General features: G+C 36.4%; 1 protein-coding gene across 9 annotated transcripts in view; it reads left to right on the top strand.

The window, feature by feature from the left end:
• Positions 1-5,676: 5,676 nt before the first annotated feature.
• The window catches only part of LOC106880762 (plectin), a 114,752-nt gene continuing 109,241 nt past the window's right edge, over positions 5,677-11,187 (top strand). For 5 of the 9 annotated variants that reach the window (XM_052971089.1, XM_052971085.1, XM_052971088.1 and 2 more), the window contains exons 1-2: positions 7,273-7,698; positions 9,708-9,769. In XM_052971089.1, the coding sequence (XP_052827049.1) occupies positions 7,599-7,698; positions 9,708-9,769 (162 nt within the window). In that variant the 5' untranslated portion in view covers positions 7,273-7,598. Of the gene's footprint in view, positions 5,833-7,272; positions 7,699-8,619; positions 9,508-9,707; positions 9,770-11,187 lie in introns of those variants that run through there. The other 4 variants (XM_052971086.1, XM_052971082.1, XM_052971081.1 and 1 more) reach the window with 3 other exon arrangements.

Genomic DNA, 11,187 nt, shown 5'->3' with positions numbered 1-11,187 from the left:
CGTAGGTCTTCTTTGAAGGTACTACACCATGTCTACCTTGGCCAGCCTCTTTTTCTCTCAACTTCCCGTGGCATCCAGCCCATGGCTGTTCTGGCAAGCCTCTCTTCTGGCAGTTTTAGTATGTGTCCAGTCATTCTCATTTGTTGCTCAGTTACAATTGCATGCAGGGGCCTTACTCTTGCTGCTTGGAGAATGGTTCCATTTGTCACTTTGTCTCGATAAGTGTTTCTTAGGATCCTTCTGAGGCACTGCTGATGAAATACGTCAAGTTGGTAGGTGATTTTTGCTGTCATCTTCCAGGTCTCAGCTGCATAGATCTCTATTGGCAATATTGCTGTTTTGTAAGGCAGAAACATTAGCATGCCAGGTATTTCATCTGCCGCTACGTTCTGAGTCCAAATTCTGCTGAGGTTGACTTTGCCTTTCATCCTTTTAGGGTCAATTAAATAAGTACCAGTTATGCACTGGGGTTGATGTAATCGACTTAATCCATTTGTCTGTCCTTGTTTGTCCCCTCTGTGTGTAGCCCCTTGTGGGCAATAAAGAAATAAGAAACATTAGCATGCCAGGCAAGTTGCTTAGTGGTATTTCGTTTGTCTTTATGTTCTGAGTTCAAATTCCGCTGAGGTTGACTCTGTCTTTCATCCTTTCAGAAACAATAAATTAAGTACCAGTTGTGTAGTGGGGTCGATCTAATTCACTGGCCCCCTCCCCCCAAAAATTTCGGACCTTGTACCTAGAGTAGAAAAGAATATTGCTGTTTTGTATAGATGAATCTTCAGCTCTACACTTATGTCACCAAAATGTTGTCAGTCTTCTAAATACTGCCACTGCCTGTCCAATTCTGCAGCTTACATCTGTCTGTGCATCGCCATTGCTTGTCACTATACTTCCCAGATATGTGAAGCTTGTAACTTCATCAACTGGTTCTTGCCCAACTTTCACTAGTACATTTTCTCCTTGTTTCCCAACTTGTATTTCCTTCATTTTTTTAACTGCTGATTCTTAACCCAGTCTTTGCCGCTCTTTTGTAGATGGTAGGTTGTAAATAGCAGGTAATTTGGCTGTTATTTTTAGTTGTTTGATTCCCGCCCTTACCTTAGATGCACCTGGTGTTTGTTAAAGGCGGTTTAATTGTCACATTGAACAGATCAAGTACCTTTATCAAAGCTCTTGAGCTAAGTTCAAAAAGAAGGCAGTGACTTGTATTAAACAGTATATCAGAACAATGGACTTGTATATAGGACAAATAATAATAATAATAATAATAATAATAATAATAATATACAGAACCAGGCACTGGTTCTCATGGTTCTGATCTTAACTGATTGGAAATGTTATGTACATTGTTTTGTCTTGGTGTAAAAGATGGGCTACAGCAAATATTCTGCTCAATACCACAGATTTGCTTGTCAGTTTTTTTTACCTTAACCAGTTGAGTATGTCCCTTAGTGGCTGATAATATATGCATCTCTGATCACAAGCAGGAGTAGTAGGGAAGCATCATAGCCATGTGTTGAGAGGAATTCTTTGGGGTTTGAATGATTCACCTCTGTTAATATGGATGTTTTGTGCATCATCCTTAAACAACCCTTATTCAGGGACCTTTTGAGTAGGATGGGCTACTCAAACTGAAGAAAATTCTAACAATTGTTATTCATCAATTTTATCTCCATTTTCTGCTTTCCTTAAATATTGATAAACCTTAGTTTATTCTTGTCATTATCTATCATTTATGAGCAGTAATACCAATGCTCATGATTAAATAAAGGTAATACACCAGTGGATTCACTGGATACAAGTTATCTCTTAGACGGTTGTTATAACCTCTAACTTAACTCAATAATAATAATAATAATAATATTGATAATGTTTTCTTTATTGGCCACAAGGCCTTAACACAAAGCAAAAAGGGACAATACAACACAAGGGATATAATAATAATGTTTTCACTATTATCTCCTGAAGGTTCACAAAAACATCGGGGACAGTACAGAACAATAGAATGTGGGATTACATAAAAGGTGTATAAAAATAAAACAATAACAATATTGGAATATAACAATGAATAATTCCCCAAAAGAGGGAGACTTCCTTGGGTTGCTCATGGAGACCGTATAAAAACCACAGTCACCCTGAGCACTAAGTAAAATGCCCTGTTCACATTGTCCATCTTCAACTTAAAGGTTCAAGTAGGTCTGTTCACTTGAATCATTCTTGCAACATTCACCCACCTTTTAACAAAATTGCTGCAAGACAGAACTTTCTTCTCCATCCTCACTTTCCTTTTCAAGTGAAACTTGATAAAATTTATGAAGGCTTGGCCAAAGAGGTAAGTATTTGTCTTCAGCTCTTTCAATCTGGTCCACCACACAACCTCTTTTGCTAAGGCTGCCAGACAAAGAAAGACAGCCTGCCCTTCCTGGCTAAAGGAAAACAATGGACTCAGCTGAAAGCTAGATCCATTCTACATGCAATAGCAGATGTTCAACATAAACCCACAAATCAGAAATACATGGGCACTGTGCGAGAGCATGCAGAACAGTTTTAGCATTCTGTGTGCATCTCAGGCAAGCCCAGCTGATGGCAGTTCCATACCTATAGAATTTATCTCAAACCAACAATGCCTATGGTAGCACTGCTAGACCAAGGACTTCTGGAAATTATTCATAGGCCTCAGCCCAAAAGTCATCCAGAACAGACCAGCCAGTCGATTCTTATTGATGCCAAGAGTTTTTATTAACCACAAAAGGTTTATATTAAGCAAAACCTTAAGGAAGGCACAAAATATTGAGTGTGTGTGTATATTATTGTGAGGGTTTTGCATGGAAACAGGTATGAAAAAAGAAGAGAAAAAAAAGCAAATGGTAGTACGGTAATCCTTCAACCATCGTGGGTGTTACGTTCCAAAACCTCCCACAGAAATAATTAAAATCGAAAAAAATATAAATACTTATCGGCCGCAGAAACCCGCGATATACTGAGGAGTCTGCAAAATAAATTTACATAGGCGCAGGAGTGGCTGTGTGGTAAGTAGCATGCTTACCAACCACATGGTTCCGGGTTCAGTCCCACTGCGTGGCACCTTGGGCAAGTGTCTTCTACTATAGCCTCGGGCCGACCAAAGCCTTGTGAGAAGATTTGGTAGACGGAAACTGAAAGAAGCCCGTCGTATATATGTATATATATATATATATATGTTTGTGTGTCTGTGTTTGTCCCACCAGCATCGCTTGACAACCGATGTTGATGTGTTTACGTCCCCGTAACTTAGCAGTTCGGCAAAAGAGACCGATAGAATAAGTACTAGGCTTCCAAAGAATAAGTCCTGGGGTCGATTTGCTCGACTAAAAAGGCGGTGCTCCAGCATGGCCGCAGTCAAATGACTGAAACAAGTAAAAGAGTAAATGAGTATTAGCTAGAAAAATCTGCGATGTACTGAGTGCGCAATAGATGAACCACGATATGGCAAAGGATTACTGTAATAACACTTTAACTAGAGTATTCCTCATTAGGGAGGAGATGTTCAAGGGCTGCTCATGGTAAACTCCCATAAAACCATGGGTGTCCTGACTTCTGGGGCAGGTGTCTTTTCTCAGTTTCTTGTCTCTGATTTACTTACAGGCATAGCAACAAGTTTCAAATTAGAAAATAAGTGAATCACAAATAAAGATTAAATTTAAGAAGTTTTAGATCTAAAAAAATAAAAATTTTTTTGGGGAAAAAAAAAATGAGTTTGAAAAATAAGAAAAATAAGAAAAGGAGAGAAAATCAAGGGAATTGAAGTAAATGAAAGTGAATTGCCACAAGCAGCTAAAAGTGTTAATTATATCCTGACAAAAATAAGTCTGACACTCAATGAAATTACATACAACTACGTTTAGTATTTATTTATCTGTCTGTCTGTCTATTTAGCTATCTATCTACCTGTCTAAATAGTGTATGTATGTATGTATCTATCTATCTTTCACTTTCTATCTATGTATCTCTCTCTATTTCTTTCTTTCTTTCTTTCTTTCTTTCTTTCTTTCTCTCTCTTTCTCGCTACCCTTCAATTTAATATATTTTGTTTAGTTTGTCTTAGATTTAAGCCAGTCATTTCTAAAAGAAATTAATATTTATTTTCACAGTTCACTGCAGTTCTTTCTGAGGTAAAGAAAAAGAGAAAGAAAGAAAGCAATCAAGCTAACAAGAAAGAAAGAAAGAAAGAAAGAAAAAGAAAACCTTTTGGCGATTCATTTATAAAGGAATAATACAAATCAGATTTTTTTATTTACTCAGAAATAAGTTAATACTTTTCAGTGAATCACTTTGTACTAAGAGATATTTTGTAAGTTATAATTCAGTGCAGTTTGTTAAAACCAGGTCTACATAAATTGGTACAAGTGAATGAGTTGTGGCTTATTTATTTATTTATTTATTTATTGTTATCAGAGAGTCTATGGGAGAAAAAAAAATGGCAGAATCAATAAGCTTTTTAGCCTTACCTAGATTAGACGGGTAAGAGTTGGTGGTGATGATGTGATTTACAGTTGATGTTCACCATCACCACCACCACCACTATCACAACCATTCATCCCCACAATCATCATCATCATCATCACCATTCATTTGACTAAAATTCTTGAAGGCAGTGCCCCAGCATGGCCACAGTCTAATGACTGAAACAAGTAAAAGATAAGAGGAGTGAGCTACTGTGACATGAGGAGAGGAGCTCCTCTGTAATGAACCAGTCATAGCAGAACTTTAATCTGTAGATAATCCAAGGTATACGTGGCTTAATCTTTGGACAAAAGGACAGTCTGTTTTTTATTATCCCTATGTGTCCCTTTGTCTCTTTACTTACCTAACTTAGGATAATATGGGTACCTTTACACCAGTCAAGGGTAACTCATTCGACAAGTGGGCTACATGGCTCATTATCAGATGGGTCACACAACCAAAAAAGGGTTTGCTATTCAGAAAGTTTGCTATTCAGAAAGTCCCGTGGGTTGCAGTTTGTACATGACTGCTTTATGCATTCACTAGACATGCTAGAAAAAGCAGCCAAATCTCCTTATCGCGGCCAACAGTATTTAAAAAAAAAAATGGGTGACATACTATAATCGCTAATATAAGAAGTGATGAAATGGGCACAGTTGGAAAGCCTTTCGTCATATGTCTATTTGATCAAGGCTGACCTAGGGCTAAGTAACAACAAAAACAACAGCAACATGCCTTGTGCAAAGTGTGAGATTTACATAGACGTTCAAAGTGCTAGAAACAGCAGTCAATTCCACCCCTTACAATCACACCCAGACGTCTTTAAAAAGGAAAGACATTGAATAATGTAGTCTTCGATAAGAGGATCACAATTGGAACGCCTTTGATCATAGGTCTGTGGAGTTGGGGGCTAAACCACAGTAAACTATTCACATATCAGTGTCCGTCCGTCCGTCCGATCTATCTATCTATCTATCTGTCTGTCTCTTTGTCTGTATGTCTGCATACCTATCTGTCTGATAATCTATTTACCTTTCTACCGACTTGTCATCATCTGGCTACCTTCATCTATCAACCGATATGTATTTCTGCTTCCTTGTCTTCGTCTACAGGTCTATCTGCTTATTTGCCTATTATATCAACCCATTCAGTAAATTAATACTTGGAACGGGAAAGCAATCACCGACAAGCGCATCGAAAAATAAATAAATAAATAAATAAAAAGGCGGGGAGGAAAGAAAAGATGTAGAAGGAGACAAAACAAAAATAATTAGACGTAAATGTAATACCAAGGAGAAAACTACAGCGTGCCAGTCGCATCATGCAACAGTAGGAGACAGAGCTTCGTCGGTGAGTTGTATTGGCATGGTAACGTTGCATGGACGCTTTTCTAAAAATCAATGAACTGTATGTGTGCTTGTATGTATATATTTATGTATATGTGGATCTGTGTGTGCGTGTTTGCGTATTAGTGTGAGAATGGAAATATTTCGGTGCAAACGTGCCCGCAGGAAGATGCGAAATTGCATTCTTGAATATAAGTGACGTGTTTCATGAATGTCAGTATTTACATTTTTAAATGTGCGTGTGGGAGGGGTGAATGCGTGCGTCGTCTGTATATGCTATAAGGAAATACTTAAGAATTTATATGTAAAATAAATCATTATTGCACATGATTACGTGCATATATGCCAACTTAAGTATTATCTATCTTCAAATGTATGCATGTATAAATGCGTGCGAACGGCCTTGTGTGTGTACGCGCAACAAGAGAAATACTCTGCATGCTTAGAAATATAGTGACGCGTGGAATATATTATATATATACTCTACAATGTGTGTCGTCGTGTGTGCATGTAGGTGACACACATCGCTCGAGATAGAAGGAAAAAAAATACATCATGTGATTAATAACTAAAATATGTGTAATGTAACAAGTGCTGTTTCGGTATCAACGATCTACGTTATAGAAAACGAAACCATTAGCCTACTACTTATTCCGCTAACCTTTCTTTTACTTTCTTTCTTTCTCTCTTTAACTGATCCTTTTTATATCGTATATTGTGTTTATATTAAAGGTTTTAATCCAAATCATAGCGATAAAGTTTAACGTGGGTCTCTCAATAAAGACGTTGCGCTTTTAGATGACGGGAGATAACCGACTAATGGAACGCACTTGTCACTTTCACATTTTTAGCGCTCATTCGCATCTAATTTTTTAAACGAAGAATTAAAATTAAATTAATTAAAAAATATTTAATACCTGTATAATTTCTAATTAAATAAAATATTTATTTAAAACAATACACAAATAGATTATTTCTCAATATATTTCAAATTTATTTTAGGGTCGAATAAAAATAGGCGATATAGATGTGTTGTTTTTATGAATGACTAAATAATTTTATAAATGATATATGAATTTATAAATTGCAACTACGTATCTGTTATAGCGTAATTTTCATTTATCTGAATTTCTTCATGACATCATTATTGTTAATCGTTGCTGCTTGGTCAAAGGCCAATTAAATAGCCATTGCTATGTGGCTATTCTACTATTTGGATACCGCCCAAGATTGTTTTTTAGATTTTATTTTATGTTAAAAATTCAACAGATAAGAATTTTAGCTGTGCAAGCAAAAATTCAATGACAACCCTTAATTATTTTTTAAAAAAAAGCAACAAATATATTTCTAATCGCTACATCAAATTCTTGTACTTTTTTTTTATTAGCAGCCAATCAACGAATATCATTTATAAAGTTTAGGTCGAGGAAAGGGTAAGTCGTCTACTTGGAATAGCCAAAGGCAGCCATCTTTCTGTTTTCCGGTAGAGTAATAACAATCATAAAACTATCTTTATTTTTCAAGGTTCATTAAGCTGCTGAGGATGCTGGAAAGAAAAATACTGACACACAGAAGAATAGAAAAACCATGGATGAATATTTCGTTAGAATTATTGTTTGCTGGCAAAATTTTTCATTGATAAGTCGTAGCCTGGGTGTGAGCCGGCTGGTGCGCTACTCGTCTCCAGTGGCTTGACAGATGACACAGGCTGGGACACTCTCTCGGATTTACTCATAAAACACCTGTACAGTCTAAACGGATGCGTGTATCATGGATCTAGGAATAGACTTTCAGGATTATAGGGACCTGCAGCTTCCCTTATGTATTTTACAGTTGGACCCTGCAGACAGAGCAGTTTTGAGAATTGCAGGTAAGTGTGACAGATTCTTTATATAACTGTTGAATTCCATACATTTTTACCACTTGTAGCATCTGTATCACTATGCCTTTATTTTAGACCCTATTTTCTTGTATTTAACACTGTAAACGTGAAACAGCTTACGTCATGATTCTTCCGTGTTAATATATTCCGAAATGTTTCTCTGACTAGTTAATTCCAACTCAATAATTACTGTTAGCTGTTGCAATATTAAGAGGGTATAACTACACATTAGTGCTCCATCGATTTTGTTTCCGCATAATTTTCTGAAAAATGCATGATTTTTAAAAGACATTTTGCAGAAATACATTTTCAAGGGTGTAGATTAGGGTTATGTTGATAATATTAAGAAAATATAAATATTTGTTGAAGGAGTTTCGAATCATTCTCACCCTCTCTGTGAATTCGTTTCCACGTAACTCTATTTTGAAATGCGTATCATTAAATGACATTTTGCAGAAATATATTTTGTAGAGTGTAGATTGCGTAATGTTGATGTTTCAAACGTAGAAATCTGAGGAAAAAAAGAGGTGTAAAATGCTAAAGTTACTGAAATAAATGGAATACTAATCTAGAGTTAATGCTTATTAGCATTTCCGTTGTTAAACTGAAAGTACAAGCTACATTCTCCTTGAAACAAAACCTTCGAATTTTCTTATAAATAATCTTTATTATTAAATTCTTTCAAACAGTCGAATAGATTTTTTAAAAAAGAAATATATTCATCTTTTAATTTTCGTTTGTTGTTTTTTTTCGTGAATAATTTTTGCGTTGCGATTTATTTAGTAAGGCACATATTTCACGTCGCAATTTATTGCATCTTGTTTCAATATCAAACAGTTGGAGGTTACGATCAGCATACAAGGATATATATATAAATACGTTTGTTATATCAAAGCTAAAATCTAAGTCCTTCCACGCCCCCTTATCTCTCTATATCTCTCTCTATATATAATCAATGAAAACCCCAACCACCATGAAAAAGTAACTCCTGAAACAAATATAAATAAAAAGAATAATTGATATTACTTCTAGTGTAACATCTTGTGTTAAGTTATTATTACTTCGATACTGTTTCTAAGTCACGCCATCCTGTCTGTCTGTGCATCATCATTGATAGGAAGGAAGCTGCGAGAAGCCCATTCATAAGCTGCTTGTTTGATAATACCCGTAGCCTAACCTGTTTTATCTATTCGGTCCGACCCAGCCTTCCCCCAAAGCATACGCTAGTAGTGAGAGCAACAGCAACATCTATTTTCGTCCTTCCTCGCTTCTAAGACATCATATTCACTCCTGCCAAATATATATATATATACATCTCAAACATCGACGTTGTTTTCTCTTTTTTCTCATTTCAAGAGGGATTTTCTTTACCTCGACAAGTTTCTACGAACTGACACCTTCGATCTCTATTGTCATAGCCACCTTCCCGAAAAAAACTACATTCTGAGCCATGGTTTAGGCCCCTAGTATGCAATGTATCCACTGAATCCAAATTTAATAACCAAGCGGGTAGAGGTTGGGTAGTAACTTCTGGTATCTAAACCTTTTGATCTAGTCAATCTGCACCCGTTTGCATCTGGTAATGGAAATGGATGTTTTCGGTGTATGTGGCCATCAATAGGGTGTGCCCAGTGTAGCCGAAGGTCCAAATATTTCTGTCGTAGGATTATACCCTTTACTCGGATTTACCTTCTTAAGCAGCCTGTTTTGTTGTCAAAATGGATACGCCTGGTTATATGGACCCTGAAATGCCTGATGTGATGGTACAGTATGAAGAAAATCGGAAAAAAGATACAGGTAACTAAAATAGTTGACGATATCGAAGTAGAGTAAAAGTAGTGTTTTAGGTTCTAGTCACACTCTTGTTGCACACACACACTCACAGTCATACCTGCATACCTGCCATTCTTCCCTGAAGAAAGTCCTTCAGATAATCTAATAACTAAAAAAAAAAACAAAAAAAAACTCTACTAATTGTCTTTTTGTTTCTATTTCAGACGAGAGAGATGCCGTACAGAAAAAGACTTTCACCAAATGGGTGAATAAACATTTACTTAAGGTATGTATATATAAAAAAAAATAATAAAGTGTTGTGTCTATTCACCGTTCTTACAGCTAAGACTGGTTGCTCTGCTATTCCAAACTATCATTATTTTCTAGGTACTGTTAATTAATTACTAGCTTACTATAATGATTATACTACCACCAAACCACCTTCATGCAAAAACCTCATTTCTTTGACGATCGAAAGCGTATTCAAATCCCGCTCAGGTTAAATTTGCCTTTCGTCCCTCCCGGTTCGATGGAATAAGGTATCAATCAAGTACTGGGCTTCGTGATATCGATTAGCTCCTTCCCTTGCAAATTACCGGCCTTGTGTCTGAATCAGAAACAATTATATTATTTGCATAGTGATAAATATCGATGCTGTCTACCTCATAAATTTGACACTTAAACACGTGTGCGTGTATATATGTCCTCCCATTTCTCTCCATATCACTTTCTCCATTCTAAAAGACACGTACCACCCATTGATAAGATATTTCACGGACACACGTGTTCTAACAGCAATTGTTTTTCCAGTTTCTGCTTCATGCTTCATGTTTGATTGTGGAGGGTGGGGGCACCGATGTATCATTCGTAAAATTGAGTGAACATAGTTGGGAGTAAAGTGCAAATACCTGCTATTAAGATTCGAAACCATTTCAGAGACACGTCTTCTAAAGTGTCTCGTTACCTTTACAAGTGTTTGTGATATATGTAACCCCATCTCTGCCTCCCTTTCTCTCTACTCGCTTGCGCACTTATTCTGCATAATATATATTGTATATATACATATATGTATATAAGATTGATTTTACTTACGAATGATACACAATATATATTATAAAATATTATGCATTATAAAATACATGTACTACACACATACACACACACACACACACATATGTGTGTGTGTGTGCGTGCATATATACATGCGCATACGCAACGCAATTATCACGTCTTACCCGAATTCACCGATAAGCTTATGGCTTCGATCCAAGACTATGATATTAAAAAAAAAATTGAGCAGGGTGCTGCGCAGCGAGTTCGAACCCCTGAAAGTGTTTCATGTAAAATAAAATAATTTGTGCGAATCTGATGACTCACTCCACTGCTATTTAGTTTTTGTTTGTTTTGTTTTTCTGCTTGATGCAACACATGAATGCATACGTGTGTGTGTGTGTGTGTATATATGTGTGTGTGTGTGTGTAGTTAAATCTAGCCATATAAAGATACACACAAGCGCACTGATATAGGTTAACGATTTACGTACAGGCCCAGCTGATTGATTACATTTTAGACTGGAATCCATTTTCGATTTCGTGCACATCATTACCGATCATGCTGTATAAGGTCTCTTTCTCCCTCCCCCTCTCTTTATATACATAGAAAGGGGGAGAGGAAAGCATGAATGTGTGTGTGTGTGTGTGTGTG

This window comes from Octopus bimaculoides, chromosome 10 (genome assembly GCF_001194135.2).
Source record: "Octopus bimaculoides isolate UCB-OBI-ISO-001 chromosome 10, ASM119413v2, whole genome shotgun sequence".
NCBI lineage: Eukaryota > Metazoa > Mollusca > Cephalopoda > Octopoda > Octopodidae > Octopus > Octopus bimaculoides.
This window is presented reverse-complemented; position numbering and strand designations above follow the sequence as displayed.